General features: G+C 36.2%; 1 protein-coding gene across 2 annotated transcripts in view; it reads left to right on the top strand.

Annotated features, from left to right (window-relative positions):
- Positions 1-20,130, top strand: part of SCAPER (S-phase cyclin A associated protein in the ER) — a 180,549-nt gene that overhangs the window by 111,804 nt on the left and 48,615 nt on the right. For both annotated transcript variants that reach the window (XM_064456758.1, XM_064456759.1), the window contains exon 24: positions 12,518-12,633. In XM_064456758.1, the coding sequence (XP_064312828.1) occupies positions 12,518-12,633 (116 nt within the window). The remainder of the gene's footprint in view (positions 1-12,517; positions 12,634-20,130) is intronic.

The raw sequence follows: 20,130 nt of genomic DNA, 5'->3' as shown, positions 1-20,130 counted from the left end.
ATGGATTCCTCAATTCAGTAGCAGAGCTTTTCTATAGGTGAGCTACAGTCACTAGTTACATGTTAAGGATACACCTCTAGAAGAGTGTAGATACACCTCTAGGAGAGACCCAGCATAAAATCTGATACATGGATTCATTGAGGGCTGGGGAAACCACAGGAGGTGTCAGCTTATCTGTCACCCTCTTACTAAATCAGAAAAAGTATCATAGGGCATTATATATGAAAAAGGGTGAAAATTACTGTTTTAGTGAATTTACCTAAGTCATGGACTAGTGGCTTTACCCAAATTATGGCCACATTGGATGTCTTTTGTGATCCTATATATATACATGCATACACATACAGGCACTTTATATGTATATTGTTTAACACACTCAATCAACTATTGTGTATAGCCTCACAACTGATGCATTTCTTCATCTGACTGAAGCCTTAAAAAGTTATTTAACATTTATGTTTAAACATTATTACAGTAATGAAAGTCTTGGTCCAGGTGTCAAACTTCTGCAGGCACATCTGTGATTGAGAGGTGATTGTATTTTCCTTGACAGGTTGACTTCTGTGATGCAGCCCACTTCTGTTTTCTTGTTTATTCAATATCTCCCATCTCTCCACTAGAGGACACTACTGGCAGAAACAACAGCATGTCCTTTTAATCCTTAGAAGTAATAAATCTATTTAGAGGTTGAATTTTGTTTTTGGAAGAAAAATGCTTACATAAGATTTTTATTTGGTTAATACTGATATGACTTCTAGGACAAAGGTATTACCTGCTGAGTTAATTTGCATGTTAATTCTCAAAGTTCTGCATTTAGTTATGGCTGTGTTCAAAACAGGCTTTAAAATATTGTTTATTTTTGTGTTGGACAGACAGATCCCTGTTTTGTTCAATTTGAGTATTCTTATTGGAGCATGCCTTCACCTTTCTGACATGGGGTCCAGCCAATTCTGTGGTACTTCACCTGCCAATGTGCGTAGAAATTAGACAGCTTTTTTTCCTACTGAGCTTCTTAGAGCAGCACGTCTCCTGGTTTTGATGCGTTAGGATATTTATGTAGGTAATCAGTATATATCCTGTCAGGACTTAAATGTGCAATCATACAGAGTGTTCTACAGGCAAAAATAGAAGTATGCACAGACACAGTAGTAATTAAAAAAAAAACAAAAAACAACAAAACAACAAAACAAAACAACAACAACAGCAAAAAAAACCACCAAAGCCACATACCCACAGTTAAATATGCATATTTATGAGCCACTGTTGTTTGTGCTATCTATGTTTTATACTCCTCTGTAGTGCAGATCAGGGTGGCCGGTCTCCAGTGGAGTGGCAGGCGAGTCATGGGACCAGCAGCAGGGCTGACCTCTGGCAGCAGCTGGCAAGGCAAATTCATGGCTGTGGATGAAAACAAGCCCCACATCAGTCCTGTGCCCTTTCCACCTCCACCCTTGCTACAGTGCAGTGGGACCCTGTGGAGTCATTGACACCATCATGTTGTAACCTACTGCTTTTCTCATGAGTATATGATATGTGTCTTTTGGCTCTTGGCCATATGGAAATTTTGATACATAGTGCATTGGTTTACATCAAAAACTATCTTTTATAGGGAAGTGGGCATTTTGTGACCAAAGCATATAAAAAATAACATTAAGACTCGCACAATATCTTAACTGTGCTTTCATCAATGTTTTAGGGGTTTGTTCTTTATGAAAGTAGTTGCTACTCTTATTTTTTTATAGCTAATCAGAAGTTACAACTTGAAGCTTCATTTTAGTTGAACATGTGATGTATTTCTATAAAAAGAATGGATTAATTTTTTAATCTATCCATTTTTCAACTTTTGATACTAGCTACAGTGATGTCACGTCAAGGGAAGTAATTAATCAAATGTAAAGCTGAATTATTATAGTTTAAAAATTATTTAAAGTCACAATCCAAACTTTATGAAGTGTCCTGAGTTGCAAAAAGTCTGTTTTACTAGCTAACACTAGAATTCAGGTCCTTGGAACTCTGTATTCCACTACCAAAAATCTAATAATTTTGCTAACGGAGAAGGTAACATAGGGAATTCTGTATTTATGCGTCCTTTGTTGAAAGCGTTAATCTAGTTGTTACCTATCCTTAGGAAAGTACAGAACCTGAATTAAGAGCATGAACTCGGGAACTGATGAAGCAGATATAATTGATGGAAAATCTGAGACATAAAGTTCACCTTTTTTAAGCCCTTTAACTGGGAGATTAGGTATTTTTAATGTATACATGTTCAACACCGAGTGCCAATGATGCACAGTGCCAGTAAAACATGGTTTGAAGAAGGTTCAGCAATGTTCAAAGCCTGGAGTATGGTGTGCTGTACTGTATCTACGATCTGAATTACACGTGGTCCAAACTGCCACTAGTAGTAGTAACATAGTGATAGCACAGTGGCTGTGCATTCAAAGAGCAGGCTATGTGCAAACACAGGAGGAGCTGTTTGGACAGCATTTTTTCTGCCCAACAGCCATTCCCTGTCACTGCCAGGAAGAAGTCAATAGGTCAGACGTGTGTTGTGTGTTGTAAGTTGGACCAGGCAGCTTTATATCATCAATAATTCGTTTGCCCAGAGTTTCTATAGTCTGTGGATTAACCTTTTTCTCAGGATGAACATATAAATAGGAACTTGTTACTAGAGGTCAGCACAGACTACTTTTTAACTTGTTTGCTGGAAATGGTATTATAAGGCAAGTTCAGTTCACAGATAAGCTCTGCAGTATACTTATTTCAAGATTGTTCTGAGGTTAATTTACTGTGCACAACGTATATAGCTGAAAACTGCTGTGTTGATTTCTGGTTCTGTGGGATTCAATTAAATGTTGTTACCTTCCATTGCACTTACACTGCACTGTTTGTGGCCTTTTGCTGTCAGATCAGGCTTTTTTCCTTCTTTTTTTTTCCTAAACTGACACAAGTTTAGAACTAATGCATCATATCAGAACGGATATGATGGATATGTATACTTCCCAAGGTATGCAGAGTTTCTCCGCTAAGTATTTACAGGGAAAGAGATATGTTTTAATGTCATTAAAGTACAGGCACTGATTTCTCAGTGATGAGAAAATGCCGTACACAGGCACATTTCTGCTAATGAGAAGATGCCAATTTAGAGATCATGGTAAAGTAATGATTATTATAATTTCTAAAGAACTGACATTTTTGTTTCATTTAGCCTGATGGTATATGTATATACTCGCATGGTGTATATACATACACACACATTTTCATGCAAGCATGCTTAAAATTCTACATCTGATTTGAGACCATCACTTCTGACTTGAGGACATATCACCTATATATCTTTGCTGTCCGTTCTCATGTTTGCAGTACTTCAGAAATCCACAGTTAATCTGCCCTGCAGTCCTTTTTGCTGTCCTGTAGATGGGGTAATGGGCAAATAGTCCAAGAGGTTACAGGAGAGTACCCAAGGCAATCAGTGTGAAAGCTGTTTTTAGGATTCAAGTGCTCTTGACTGCACTAGAAGTCTTTTCAACAATGATAGTTCCCTCTCTATGTATCTGCTTCATTGCACTGCTTTTCATAGTTCAGCTGAAATCAGTGCTGCTTTCTAGTGGCCGAAAGCTTTCAATAGTGAAATGTCAGCCATAGGGATTTAAGACTGTGCTGCAAGAGATCTATAGCTTTCCTAATCACTGGACAATTTCTCGTCCAATAAACTGCTGAGAGAGAGCAAGGCAAGATCACTTAATTGTGCTTTTTATATATTCATTTGGGAACTTCTATTTATGAGATTATTCAGAAAAAGTCAAATTGGCCGTAGCTAACCGAGCCATCTGTGGAGATCTAGGAGTAGTTGTTCCTGGTATTAGAGACTTAAACCTTTATCCTTGCTTTCCTCCTTTAATTGATGCCCTTACTAGATGCCCAGTTATTTATAAATAGACTAAACATTTCTTTTTAATAAGCACAAGTGCTGCAGCGCTCAGTGCTGTCTCACAATATCTAATAAGGACAATTCTTATTTTTCCAAGCAATACTGGCTGTTTCCCATTATGCTACTTAGCATGGATGAAAGCAGCTAAAAAGATAACATGGAATTCAGTAGTTTACCTTTGTCGGTCTTTCCTTTATGGCTTTCACTGACTCTTGAAACTTCACAAACAGGATTTTGAGGGTCCTGTCCTCAACAGAAGTGTTAATAGATAGCCTTTCTGTGATTTTACTATTGAACAGAAAAGACAATGCAGAATTTGGAAGGAGATCATATGAATAAGCTTCATCTTATTCAGTGAGATAATACAGTGATTCAGTAAGGAGCCCCATCCAATATGGTTTACCTTACAGTATGGGCAGAAGTTTGGAAACAGAAGAATGAATAAAGTGTATAATGTTCATAAACAAGAGTTAAATCTGTCAGCACATGACATTTTGTGTTTGCAGGAAAGGCTTAAGAATCCATTTCTTAATAGTGGCATTATCCTTAGGCGTGGACCAATTTTAAGTTGCTTGTCAATAATGTACTTTCAGAGAGTGTAATAGTAAATGCCTCTTCTTTTTTATTTTTCATTTAATTAAAAAATAAAGTAAACCTCATTTTAATTGTTGCATGAGTGATATGTCAACTACTTTGTTTTTCATCCCTTCTTTTTGTTGTACTTAGATATTTGTCTTCCTTTATGCTAATAAAAGGTAAGTGAAGTTGCAGTTAGTATACCTTAGCCATACAAGTGAAAAAACAGTATTATCCAAATGGTTTAGATGCTAGAGGCTGAGTTCTACATGGGAGCGTGCAAGAACTGAACATCATGCTGGGAGTGAAACATCTTCTGCAAGATAAGGCCCGTTTACCAACCTACCACCTCAGCAGCTGCGCAGGTGCTAGGCAATCATCCTCTCCGAGATGAAGCCACCGAGATTAGTCTGTATGGGGTGTAAACACAGAAACCAGAGGAGCTGCCTTATCTTTAACGCTTCAGAAGTTGTACTTTGCTTTGCGGGATAAGGTTCGAAGGAGCATTTCACAAACCTTCATTTCTGTGCCCTTGAGTAGCATTAGGTAAAGAGCTTGGGCACTTTAATGCATAAGCAATGCATGAGGGAGGCATTGATACAAATATATGCTAAATATGCCCTTAATGTGAATTACTACCTCCCCCTAATGGTATGCAAATGATACTAAGCCAATTGTGGCTCATGTTTTAATCCTAAACTAATGTCCTGTTGATGTTCAGTGCTTGAAATTCGGTTGTGGGTCAAGTCACTCACGCTTGAAAACCACTTTGAGATTTTCAAATGGAATGGGGTGTTAACCAAAATACTGATTTCACTGGAGAGAAGTATTACAGGGAACAAAATTGTCAATTTTAATTAAAAATATTATTTTGGTATACTCTACAGTGATTTTCACTGCATGAATTTTTATGTCTGGAAGACTAATCAAAGAGTGTAGATTTTCTACAGCCACTAACATATCTATGATTGTAGATATATCTGTATTTATTTGAAGGGAGGAGAGAAAAAAAAAAAGAGCCAGCCCAGGATTCAGTTGTCTGGTTTGTTTTTCTAAGGCAGCTTTGAACTGCATTTCTTAGCCCCTGGCATTTTAGATAGAATCTTCAAACACTGGATAAAGGGAAAGAATAAAATTTTTAAAATGGATTTAATCTATATTTTACTAATTAGCTACTATTTCTTCCGTCAGCAAACAGTTTAACAAGTGTTGAATAAGGTTGCACAAGTTCAGCGTGTTCTTTCAGAAATAGAAGTCAGATGTATCAAAGTATATTTCATTCATATTTTCTTCCAAACAGTTTTAGTTCCTGAGGTCTGTTCAAGTAGGCTTTCCAGATCAGCTTTTTATTTGGACATAGGCAGCACTAGTAGAAAGCATTCTTTTGGCTGGTGAAGGAAAATACTCTTTTTTTAAATCCACATCAAAATATTGGTTGTGGAGGTTTGTCCCAGAGGGAGGGTTTACAACACAGTATTTTTCTAAGCTAGTTCAAAAAGATGCCCAGTGCTAATGTTCAAACTGTGATGTGCTAAAGTTACATAGAACATGTAATGCCAGAAAGCTGGCATTAAATTATTTCAGCTGTTAAAGCTCTGCCTTATTTCTGATTCTGCTCTACTTATTAACTAATAATAATCCTTTAACAGGAGAAAAGTATGGAAGTGAGTACTTTGGTCCAGGACGTTGGATTTCACCCAATAACTCCTGCACCAGATTAATTATGATTTAACTAGGATCATATTTTTCTAGGAGATAATCAGGTTTGATTTAAAAACTTCAAATGATTGAGAGTCAACTACATCCTAAGTATATTATGCTTATCATTAATTACTCTTGGCATTAAAAAAATCATTTTATTCTTACCTGAGCTCATCCAGTTTCAGCTTCCAAATACTAGCTGTTACTGTGCATCATCAGAAATCTTCCCATTCAGGTACTTCCACACTGTGATCCCATCATATTTTTACTTTCCCCAATATAAACTGAATTGTACTTCCGTAATGTCTCATGATGGGGCAGATTTCTCTGACCTCCTATCTTCTGTTTTACAAATGTTCCAGTTTGTCAAACGTCCTGTGTTAAGGGGAGCGGCAGTACAGGATAGCAGCAGTTTTGGTCTCACTTCTGTCCTGGAATGTTGTACACAGAAAGCAAAAGCTGTTACTAACTGATGCTCACTTTATTTCGCTCTGTGTTGCTTTGTATTTCCCACTGACTTATATAAATAAATCAGAGGTTTTCCCCCTAATTTGATTTTATTTCAAAAGCATACAGTTTAAATTATCTGACTAGTTTAATGGGTTAAACAAAACTGAGCAAAGTATTTCATTGTTGGTCATGTTAGGTATGATGAAGCATATGTGTAAATGACTGGTTTTAGCTGTGTGTGTTTTTCTGTACCAAATGCCAGATGAGATGAAAACATTATTTTGAACTTTCTATTTAGTCTGCTAATTTTCGAATTTGCCAAACATACTTGTATCATTGGGTAAGTGGTGCTTCTGAAGGTGCCACAGATGCCAAACCCTGATAAAATCCACCCTATCTTGTTAATGAACACGCAAACAGTTGTTCCCCATCTGCTGCCTCTGTCTGAAAGGTTAGGAAGCCCTTCCTTCTTGATCACAAAGGACATAATTATTGTCTGTGGAGGAGTCAAGTACAAAGACAGTTCATCCAGTCTGACCGCTACTACACTGCAGGCCACCAAAGATTAACAGCTGCTCCTCCTTTGATTAGGTTAGGTAATAACAGTTACTTTAGTTAATAATTGGATGGATTCCCAGGCCATGTAATTCAGGTTTAGGCTGTCATTTTTTGCTGGCATGTAGCTGAGCTGTATTATTGGAACAGAGCCTGTAATCCTATTAGTCAGTTGTCACTCAAGCTGGAGAGGAGAGAAGGGGAATTCAAATCCATTAAGGTGTTGTAACAGGTAGGTAAATAAGTCAGCCACACTAGCCCAGTGTGCAAGGAGCTTTCTTGATTGTTGGTCATAATTTTGGGGGGAAAAGGGTTAATTTTAAGTTTCGTAAACATTTTATTCATAATTAATCCATAAAATGGTTACGTGATTTGTTTAATTCATTGTTAGTTCTGTTCGCTTTGCCACGCATGCATTAGTGTACACACACTCTTTGCTAAAGTTACTTGATTCATGCACTGTTCTACTGAAATTCATTGCTGTGTGCTCTAAATGACAAGTTTATAATGGTCCAAAGATTTAGAATACATATTTAATACCATATGGGTTGTGTTGGCTTTCCTCCTGTACAAACAAGACCACTGTATTCCACAGTGATGCAGACTTGTGAGGAATAAAGAAAACAAGATGTTTTTTTCTTGTGTTAGTTGTGAGTGCTACATCTGCTGTTCTGAAGACCATGTCTCTGTTAATGTTTTTAAGGCACATCTAGGTGGCATCCCCGTGGTTTTTGTGCCACGTCCTCTCTCTAAGAAATGCATAGATGACAGTAATAATCACTTTTGCCTACGTGTTCATTTGTCCCTGCTCTCCTGTGTGACCAGGGAACTTCAGAGCTTAGAAATCCTTTTGTACTTAGAAATCAAATTGTTTAAAAATGTTATTTGAAGTAGTTCTGAATATCTGAAAATACATATGAGCAAGTCAAACTTTCATACACTGGTTGAAAACAGGAAGTATATATTTTTTTCTTTTGTTCAGCAAACATGGATCCCATTATATTGATTGCTTTTGCTGGATAACCTTCCCAGTCTGAATATGCAGCCACTCAAAGAACAGTTGAAATTATGAAATGTGTGAAATTATGAAATGGGTTTCACAAATACCTAGCTAAGTAATTTGGGACACTAAGTTAGACATCTGGAGGATTCTTTTGAGCAGCAAAACCATGCCATACTGGTTTATGCTCTTTCCAAACAGAGATTCAATATTTACTGCCTACAGCATCTGTCATTTTTCATACTCAGATGGTGCCTGATCTACCCAGTGCCTTGGGTCCCATCAGAGTAAAAGTCATAGTTACCTGAATGGGTCTTTCATTCTGACACAGATTCAAACAGGGACCAATTTAAATAGAGTATTATATGAACAAGGCTCTGAATAACTCATAGTCATCATCTTCTGAATTTCTGATATGTTTTAATATGTATTAGCTAATGTAAAGTTTTAGCACTACAGAACAGTAACTGAGTTAAGATCATATTTTGAAGGATAAAGGTTAATTTTAGAAAGACAGACAAATTGGATAAGGTAGCCTGCTCCCATATGTTTATGCTTTAAGAAAGATTTCTTTATATTAATACAGAAATACTTCAAAATTTGAAAGTAGGAATTAATTCAGACATTTTAAAATAATTTGGTATTATTTGGCTGCTACATTTCAGAAATAGAATGACAAAATTTTTCAACATTGAGGAGACCTAGTATGTTTGTTCTTTATAATCAGCTCATCAGGATGAGGTCTCATTGCAGATAGCTGAGGGAATTGCCTGTGCACGATTCCTTTTTTCTCTGTTTTCTCCAGTACCACAGTCACACAGTATTCACTCTGAAAACATCAGTAATGCAATATTCAAGCAACTATTCTGCTCCTTTGTGGATAGGGCATGTTTTGCCTTCAGTTCCCATGGCCTCCACTGCCCCAAGGCCAACCTCAAGGAGCTGTGTCTGAACTTGGGATTCCTGACAGCAGGACACTGGGGTTGTGATCCAGGTCATTCACAGTCACTGTATACCAGCAGTTCCTTTGGTAATCAACATTGCCTTCCAATAAATAGGTTAAAAGCTCTTGGAGTTCTCCGACTTAAAAGAATCCTTGGAGATAAATATATTAAATATCATTCCAAAAGCAGTGTATTCCTAACCCCTAAGTGGCAGTTTTATAGACCGTTGTAAGCACGGTGAACAAATACTGTGCTCATTTGTCTTTCCCAACTTTGATGCTGGTTTGTTTCTTCCTTTTATTTAAGGTTTTTCCCCTTCTATCTTCCATGCACATAGCTAGGGATTTATTTCCCTGATGGCTAAGCATCAAAATGCTGATGAATTTTTATGAGCAATCTAGACAGGAGAATAATAGGACATAAAGCCAAATCATATAAAACCAGGAGAAATTATAAACTCACTTCTGCTTGGTAGAAAACTGTAGTAGTAAAGGAAGTTCTTTAAAACGTACATTTATATTTTGCAGAGTATACTTGTATTTTCACAAAGTATTAGGCAAAAATGCAACAGGCACTCTGAAAAAAGTCTGTCTTTACAGATTTGATGCTGAAAAGAAGCAATGCTCCAGATTGAAGTGGAAGGAGAGCACACAGGAAATCAAGCAACTTCAAAAGATTAATCTTCTTTTTAAGTAGATACATGACGATCTCCTCTCAGAATAGGGGGCGACATTATAGCTTCTCTCAGTGTGGCCCTGGTGACCAATTTGGGGGGCAGGCAGGAGGTTTTTACTGGGCACTTTATTGCTAGGTATTTATGGGGAAAAGTGGAGTTCTGGAAAAAAATGGCAGATAAGAAAAGGTTACATGAAAAAAATAAAAGGATGGGTTTAGCATTAATGAATATATAAAGTTAAGAAACAAGCCAAGTGGGAAAGGATAACAGAGTACGATTTCAAGAATGGAGTAATTACTAAGGGGAGAAACAAAACGAGTGCAATAAAATGGGATACAACTCAGAGTAATGGGATGAAATAGAGAAAGGGCATTTTTGGCCTAAATGACAGGAAAGGCTTCTTTGCTGCAGGAGCTAATAGGTTGTGGCATAATCTCCCATAAGAAATCGGGAAAGCAATAAGTGGGAAGTGCTTGGCACACACATTTAAAACTGGAGTAGCACTAACATATGCTGCAGCAAATAAATCAGCAGCGTCACATAAATGTCTTTCTCATTTGTGCTGCAGTGCCAGCATGCCAATCACATGCAGAATTCTCATGCAAGTTTTTCTACCCTGGGTTATGCGTGTATGTTATTTACCAAGGAAGATGCACACTTGAAATAAGAAAATCTCTCTTTACACTTGTGAAGTTGTAAGCTGAAGTGAAAACTGATATGTCGGAAAGGCCCCAGGCTTTGTCTGGGGCGTGCTGAACCGCTCTGCAGCACTGGTGGAGCAGGGAGGGAAGAGGGGAAGGTTTGAGAACTGTGGCCGTAAGCCAAGGTGTTCAAATAGTATTATCTGATTTGTGGCAGGAGTCTTTCTTTGCTGTTTGGTTATCATTTTCCTATGGCTCTATCAGGAGGCTGGTGGAGGGGGTTGTAGGGGAAGCAGTGCTTACTGCTGCTTCATCCTAGTCACACTGCAGGTGGGACGTGCAAGTTGCTGAGTTGTGTTGCATCAGGTCCCCAACCGATGGTTCCTTAAGGAGGCTTTTTGAGTTGGAAGGGAGGAGAGGAAGTAAAGGAAGAACATATGAGTGAAACATGAAATGACTCTTCAGTTAAGGCATGCTTACTAGAGCTAAAATTGACTGCTAGAAATTATCAGTTACCCTGTAGGAAATCTCTGGTTGATTATTTTAACTGATTGATGAGTTGGCACACAGATTTCCATTCACTTGAGGTTAGTTATTCCTTTGGAGGTAAACCATTTGGCACTCTCAAAATCGACATGGAGTTCATATTAATTGTGGACAATGGTTTATTTTTTTAATAGCTGACTTCCCGGTTTAAACAGTTTTTCTGGAGCTTGGAACAAGTCATTTCAATAGTATATAGATGTTTGAAAGAAACTTAATGGAGAGAAAGTTGCGTGATTTTTTTAAAAAAGTAAAATACATACTTTTGTGTTTACATACTAATATAGAATTCTCAGAGGGAAAATGTTTCTCTTCCAAGTCATATTATGTCTTGCTCAATTATATTTCTAATTGTTCAAAGAAATATTTTATTGCCAGTCACTGGGTGTTTTTCTGTTATACAGTACATTTATTTTTTTTTCTATTATAGTATAGCACATTCTTTTTGGACTAATAATGGTTATATTTATAGAGCACTCCCCATTTTTTCCCACATGCCAAGTGCTTGCAAACTGAAAAAAAATATATTTCTTATTAACTAGAATATCCTCATCATTGATGAAATTAGGATGAGTAAATACAAACAGCTAATAAAGCTACACCAAATTAGCAACTTAAAAGTAGAGAAGAAAAAGATCTTATGTGTATTTTGTATGAAATTTTGTATGAAAGGAAAAGGGCATGACTAAGTTCTAAAATCCTGGACCTGCTCCAGTAAAAACTCAGAAATTTGCAAACTGTAGGAATAATGGTAGGATCATATTTAAGTGTAAATTTCTGCTAAGTGAAAGTTTGGAGGGGATACCTAGAATAAGAAAAAGCTAATCTAGAAAGCTAGGAACACATACAAAACTAGTTTAAATTGAATCTTTCCATTTATTAACTAGCAACATAGCATAACGAATGTAGAACAAGCTGGATGTGAATATCATACCTCAAAGTTAAAATATTCATTTATTCTGCTGCATTTTGAGTAAGCTGCAAGCAGTGGATTAGATAAAGGACCTGAAGGCATAATAAATTGGAGTTGCCAAGAGATAAAGTACACCAGTCATCTAGGTGACATTTTCAGACTTTACCTCTATAGTTTCCCATAACTGAAACATTTACCAAAAATCACATCCATATTTTTAACCTGATTCTTAAACGCCAAGTAATTAATTGGAGAAGTCAGAAAATCCCTGTAACAATATGACATTACAGAAAATATGGTATTCAACTATTACCTATATAGTATTTGATACATACATATGAACTTATGATCTTATATATACATATGATCTTTGGAAAAAAAAAAAAAGCACCTGAGAATTTCAACTCCTGCTCTAAAGAGCATTGGCAGTAAAATACTCTTTTTCAGAGGTATTCAACGTGATAAATACATGTATTAAGGATTTTCTAGATCGGCAAAACTCAGGACAGCTGTCTATCAGGGCAAATCTTTTATGTAGGAATTCCTTTAATTTCTGTTGGTTCTCTTCTGTGTTTGTGTTTGTCTAGAATACAGCAGATAAAATAGTGTTTCGGGCTGCAGGAGGACTGACTGCCCTTGAAAATATTCTTCAAGCAGTGACTTCTCCCACCAATCTGAATGTGGCTTCACGGATTCCATTTAAGTAAGTATGATTGGTCCTTCATTTGCCACTTAGAATCACTAGAATATTTGTTTCACATCTGCTGCTTCACTGCTGCTTCTTCTGACAGTCCAATGTTGAACATCAAAGAAAAAAATTGTGCTGTGCTCTGTGCTCCCATGGAAGGTGAAAGACATTTCCATTCAACCTCTGGTTTTCTAACTTAGTGATTTTATTTCTGGCTATGATATATTTGAGCAGTGGCATCCCTTATTGTAGAAAATGAGAAAACTCTATTACACAGAAGAGGAGGTACATATCTTTTGAAGTTAGTCTGTAAAGATCTCTAGTGGGAAGTGGGGGAAGTTTTTAAAGGGTTGTAATTCACTGAAGCCTGACTGGTTTTAAAATGAAACAGTTGTAAGATACTGCTAGACGAAAGGGCTTCTATGAACAGTTAAATCAAAATTCTTGTGGATTAGAGGAATTCCTCTATAGTACGTAAGAATAGAAGGGCTTAAATGTCTAAGCCCCCCCAAAAAAGGTGATGATTAAACAGAATGCCTGCAAAAACTGGTAACTTGAAAGCATGCCTTTTTTCCCTAATCTCTAACTGTGATTTTTATCCATTTAAAGGCACACATGTACTTTCAGAGCTAGGCAAAGTTTTAGTACAAGAGGAACCAAGCCCAGGAATATACTGTTCTGTACCATTGTCATAATTTGTTTGTAGCTATATTTTAATGTTGTCATAATTGGAATTTAAGTACTACATTGTGTGGGTTTGGATTAAAACTGTCCATTAATATGTTATGGGACAGGTGTGAAGTGCTAGGAAAGAACACCAAGAAAAATCCATGCTTTTAAGATAGTAACTTCGCTCTTCAAAGAGAATAAAATTCCTACCTTCCTGCTAAGTCATGTAGAATGCACTTGCTGCAAGTCCAGTCAGCTCCACTGATGAACAATCCTGATTTGGTCCTATGGAGAGCAGCTCAGCAGCAGCCTTTGGACTTGTTAATTTGCAGAGGCTCTAATTTTGAGTTATCCTCATCAATGTGGGATAAACTTTGCAAGGGAAAGGGCTGCACTGTGAGGCCATGTAGAGCTTAGCTTAAATATAGCTTTAAATTCTTAGAATGTACATCTTCTATACATCTTTGATTTTTGTTCTTTTATTCTTTTTTTAGTTTGTTCTTTTATTTGTTTTGTTCTTTATTTTAGGAATAGTCTGGCAATCCTTTGTTGAGAAGGTTTGAGAATATTGTGTTTACGTTAGTGAAAACATTTTGTTTAAAGTTTGTTAGACAGTATGAGGATGTATTGGTTCTCAAACGAACTTCTGTGTCGGTAAATAAAACCCCTTGTCAGCTACATTTGTATAACAGCGAAAGTATCCAAGGGGATTTATCAGAGGTTCTCCTTTCCATGACAGTTACTGTCTATCTTATACCTATTTCAGACCAGTATAACTGGTTTCTCAGTTCCTGTTCACGACAGAATTATTAAAAGAACTTTTAAACCTTTCAAAAATTCTTTAAATGTTGTTTCATGAACACAAGTTTTCAGCTATCTGCACTTCCAAAAGAAATATCAAGGCAGAAAAGATGTTAATATAAACTATTCTGACAGCTTTGCATGTTAAAAAAATCTACTGAAGAACTTAGTTCCACTGCTGAAATACAGCATTTCATTCAACTTTACAGCAAAATGCAGTTTCCAGTTAACATTAATAGAATAACTGATTTTTGACTGCAAAGACGACAAATTGCAACACTAGAAAAGACCAACTTAAATGTATTATGACCAAATAACTGAATGCCTTATCACTTAATCAAAATAGAGTAATTAATTAACATTCCCTATATGTAGAGATGGTGGTAATTGGTGGACCAGGCTTTTAAAAGTACATTGAAATCATGAAAATGTTCAGGAAATTTTTTTTTAAGGTCTTCACTGCTGAAAGGCATCCATGAATCTCTGCTTCAAGCCCATGAAATACAAAGTTTAAAAAAATACATATATTTCCCTATATGACTTATAGGCAGGACAGCTGTTCCTTTGCTTGTACAGTGGTAAGTTAATATTTTAACCCATTTTGTTCTGAATGCCTCCATGTATTTAGAGGCGTGACAGCTATATGTACATAGCTCTGTGAGGGTGAGCACTACCCAGGCAAAAGATGGTCTTGAGCTTTCACTTAGTGGTCTGCGAGCTTCTGTGTTAAACTGCACTTCCTTGCATGCAGCTGTGCAAGAAGGAAGCAGCAGCTGAGCAGCCTGCGGCAGTTGGCAGCTGCTCTCGTAGGTCCTGGGCAACAAACTGAACCCCATTCTGCAAGCAGTGCTAGGTGGAGAGTTGCAGAGGGCAAAGTCTAGTACTCAGTACATGCAAATTAATTAATGAAGAGATGAATCATTATAATTGTACAATCTTAGAGAAATATTGAAAGCCTCTTTCTTGGAAAAATAACTGTTTTGTTTGCCCCTAGAAATCTCTCAATACAAATTGTAAATTGAAAATTGCACTTATTCTTCATGTGAATCCTCTGTACATGGATACTTTTCACCTTTGGAAATGGTGGATATGTATATTTTCCTAACTGTTTCTTTATATGACTATATGGAAAGTGCATTTTTCAGGTAAAGATGAAAAATATAATAAAACGATATTCTGTAAAGACAGCAGAATTTCCACTAGACTGTGCCCTTTTCACAAATATCCATCTTGTTTTAGTCATTGAAACATAAGACAATCCATCAGTACCTGCTACACGAAGCTTCTTTTAAATATTTTGATTTCAAATATTGATTTCTTTCTCATAATTTATCTGAGTTGCAAATGCCTTTTTCCTTTTGAAATAGTGAAGTATTGTACCAAAATTCTGGTGGCCGGCCTCTAGTTTATATGTTGTACAAACGCTTAACTCTTACAGAAGAAAATATATGTTATTGCATAACTTACCCATTTCTCGATAGACCCAAGTGTCCTAAGTCCACATTATTCATTTTATTTGGGTGGTATGTTTGTATTTGTTTTTTATTTCATGGAATTATGAAAATATAAGCAAGTAGTGAGGCATCTGAAAGTACTGCAGTTATGCATCAGGTTGCACATAATTTGACATAGGGTCTTGCTCTAAAGCTAACTGCTCAGCAGTTTTTGTCTGCAAGAGTCTATAACTGCTTGAGTCTAACTTGCAGAATCTAGAGTCTGCTTAAAGGCAAAATAAAGCCCTGTGGAAAGAAGTTGAATTAAGACCTTTCATTAATTGCCCTCCAGTCTTCCCCTAGCCAAACATGCTTTGCTAAAGGACACTACTGAATTTAGGATTGTGTACTCTTGCAATATTTAACCATTTGTACTCAGATTGGGAATTTGTCTGTTGTTTTGTGATGAGGGTAAGTTGTTTACAAGTAGCTGATGAGATTACATAGGCTATTATCTACATCTCTCTTTCTCCAAAATCCTGGCAGTATGGTGCAGCTCAGAACTTTAATCCCATGTCTACAAGATAAAGCTTTATTATCAGAAGATTTAACAATATGCCTGTTGTTTTGTAGTACTGTCCAGATTGGTAGTTAGACCAGCGGGACGGTAGATGCTATGAAAAAGATGTGACATTTATGAGACAGATGATACATTTGGTGTTGGGGCAATTTCTCTCCCCTTCAAATAAATCACTGAAAAAGGAAGAGAGAAAGCAATGGATTATAGTAGGTTTTATTATTGGTGTTAACATACAGATTAGTGTCCAGCCACATCACTTCTTAAAGTAGCATTTTATAGTTTTCCTGAATTTGTTCGGTTCTCCACAAAATAAGACACATTCAGCAGAATTTCAAGGGGTTTCAGTCTTATGGTATCTTACGCTTCTACTGAAAAGCAAAAGCAAACTGCACAGCAAATCAATGTAATGACTTAAGATCGAGACCAGAATATGATTCTCATCCCCTGTGTTGCCTTGCATATTTGCTATGGGCAACTCATTCAGCCCCTTTGTGCCATGATGTGTTACTGGCCTTGAAAATTATAACAAATCTGCTAACAAATGAGGTTTGTTGGGTTTGTTTAATTAACATTTGTGATATACTTTGAGTTCCTTGGGTGACCAGCTTTTTTAAATAGAAGTTACCAGTAGTTGTGAAAGGAACAAAGGAAGACTTTTGTTATGAGTTAAGACATGATCAAGGTCAGTTTTATTATAATGTATCTTCTCTATTCATACAATTTCTTGCATTGTTTATTTAAAGCAAATACTCTCAGGGTAAAAAAGCTTGAACCATAATCATATATGTAAAAAGCAGAAAATAGTGCCTGCATAATGTTATGGATGGCATTTGATACAAATGCTTTTTTCAGTAAGAATTATTTTGAGCTGAGAACTGGTTTTATAGCTTGTTGTTCTAATTTTTACTTGGTTGTATAGGCATACATTTCTTAAGCTGCACTGTTACTGTTCATGCAGTTCTATAGGATTGTTTACAAATTCTTTTTACACAAAGTGCAAAACAAGCTTTCTTATTTGCTTGTAAGGTTATTCCCTCTAGAGAAGCTTTCATTGTAAACTAGCAGTTGGTACAAGAACATAAAGATACTCTGAAGAGAATTACCTTTTTTGCAGGTTCAACATCTGAAACCTGCAGCACCTGTCTCTTCCCATGATGTATTCTTGCTGTTTCAGAGCTGGATTTGAAGCTCACAGAGCTCAAGAATAAAGCAATATTGCCCTCCCGTGCAATATAGGAACAAGTTTTATTGTTGAAAGGAGTTCTGTGAACTGTTACAAAACTTCTGGACTGAGAGCCAGATCTCACAATGAAACAACTGATAAGCCAGGGACGGGAGAATTTGTGTGAAAGACTTTCAGATTCTATCACACCTCTAAATGTTGGGGTAAATTGTTCAGTTGTTGCTTGTCATGCAATAGTTCGTTCATAAGTGTAGCAACATTTCAGAATCAAACTCCAGTCTGGTTTTGGAAGTGTCTTGAAGGAGAACTGGGGCTGAATTTTGTCTTCTCTCTATTAATTGTGACTAGATTTCAGCTGAAGCCCCTTTTTATAATCAGACATCCGTAAATAATGTAAAATACAAACAAAATAGCAATGGAGTATGAATCTTTGAGGGTTCCTGATGGTGTAATAGGCTCCGTGAGTGTAGTATAAAGGCCTGTATAGTCTTCAAGACTTAAAATTGGTATTTCTACCTTAAAAACCTTAAAAATTTTTATTGTTGTTGCTTCAATCCATATTCATACCTTGAGGGTTTTTTAACCATTCCACTATACAACTGTTCTGTGCACCATTTTTCAGTAATAGCTCACCTCCTACTTCTCAACTCAGTTTTGAAATACCAGTACTGATCACTTCCATTTCACATCAGAGTACTGCATAGTATTCAAACTGGTTAAAAATTAACTGTTTCCTACTGAATTAGCTCATCCTAAATCTGGTCATGTTTAGTTTTGTATTATTTCACTGCAAAAGTGAGGTTTTTGGGTTGTTTTCTTCACTGACAATCACAGTACATTCGTTTATAATCTTCAGAAGTTGAGAGTAATGTAAAAAGCTTTACCCTTGAAACAGGTTAATTATTACACATTGATGATGCCCTGACTTTTATAAAGCAGAAGTTTTGAGTTCTTGCCTATGTATCCTGGTGCACTATGGTGGATTAGTTTTGTGTGGTTGGATACTGTTGCTGCCTCGGTATTTGGAATAAATGTTACAGTTTGTCAGCTTGTTTATATCAGGCAAAGTGAGGAAAGTGAAGATCTGCTAGCACAGAAGAAAATAACATACATACAAACAAGATCTAGCTTGAAGGTGTTGATTAAAATGAATCCTCTTCTGATTTCTTTGTACTCATGTAAAATAAATGTAACATACAGATGCATATTTTTGTCTCGCTTAAAGACATTTCTTTTTTGGATCAAAGTTTGTGTACCATAAGTGTTTTTGTAATTGGATTTACTCCAAAGGAAAGCCTTACATGAGAGGGCAGACTTATTATGTGGTTTGAGTATACATGCTGTCTAACATAGCTTTAAAGCTGATTTGCGAGTGTGATACAAAGTTTAGAGCAACATCAGTAATCAATAAACAGCTGCTTTACCTGAGGCTCATACTTTACTATTTCAACTGATTTTGCTATCTCTTGAGATAAAAGTTTCGGAATTAAGAGCAGTTAGAGCTTCCAACTTAGGGAAAAAATAATATGAAATGTATTAAGTTTTTCATCCCAGAGAGTTTAACTGGTGGTTAAATAAAGTTCTGGCTTGACATTCACAGCACTATGCTTGTCTCGGAGGCCTTGTGCAGAAATGGTGACGGTTGACAGCTGTTGTTCCCTTAATAAGATTAAAGAAATTAGTTGTGCTGTCTTTAATCTGCCATTTAACACTGTGAACCACCTGGGGACAGCTTCTGTGCTGACACTTCCAATTTTGAATTAAAAAGAATTGTGGAACTGAAGCATAGTTCTGACCATGCCATGATTAGAATGTATTTAGATGAACAGTAGTTAGCAAGCTTATGTTATCAATTAAAAGAACCCTCTTTATTGTTGTGAAAAATTAATTTGACATCCATTTGCTTACACCACTTCTTCAAATGCATTATCTGAGCCTCTGAAAATGCAAGTACTTTTTCTGACATGAGATTCAGTTGGGAAATACAAAAGCATGATGCATTATTACAGTGGAATTTGTTCTATATATAAAGTGGGAAGTTTTTTGTGTTTTCAATGTAAAATAAATGATCCTTTTAGGGATTAGAAGTCCCATATATCAAAAAACATTATTGCAGTGAATTAACTAAATCACCTCAGAAACTCTGAAAAGCTGTCAGAATTGTAAGTTAACCTACCAAGTCCATATTTGACACTTTGGGTAATTATGGTGTTTATATTTAAATAGAATTAATCTTATTTTGGAATAGCTGATAAAATGCAAGATGCTGATTTAAAGCATTTTCTTCTCAACTGAAAATAGAAACTACCAATATAGTTTCATATCTCTCTCTCCCTGTAAACACACCTACACAGGGGAGTAATCTTCCATGGGAAGTAAAAGTAGGTGCCTAATGAAAATTTTTTTCAGCATTACTGAGGAAAGTTAAATAAACACCTTTAGTCAGGAAAAGAAAAGAAAATCCTGTTGCAAGGGAGATTTTAAGAAATGCACATGAAGCATGCCGCTTCAGTTTTGTGTAGGTGTTATCGTTGTAGGGTAAAAATTAGGTGAGATAGGTAAAAATTAACCTGCCTTTGATCAATAAATAATGATGTAATATTGTTATTGTATCATATTTTGATCAATAAATAATGATGTAATATTGTTATTGTATCATATGAACAGCAGAATGAAACTCATTTAATTAGGCAGTAGAGTAAAATTAATTACCACTGCAGTAAAATTAATATAACTGGTAATACGATGGTACTCAGAGTATCAACAAAGAAAAGGTATAAATGTTCTTTATGTTTTTACAGATCAAACCAAGCAAGGTATCCCTTCTTTTCTAAATCCAAAATTAT

The sequence above is a fragment of the Phalacrocorax carbo genome, chromosome 7 (genome assembly GCF_963921805.1).
Source record: "Phalacrocorax carbo chromosome 7, bPhaCar2.1, whole genome shotgun sequence".
In the NCBI taxonomy this organism is placed as follows: Eukaryota; Metazoa; Chordata; class Aves; order Suliformes; family Phalacrocoracidae; genus Phalacrocorax; species Phalacrocorax carbo.
This window is presented reverse-complemented; position numbering and strand designations above follow the sequence as displayed.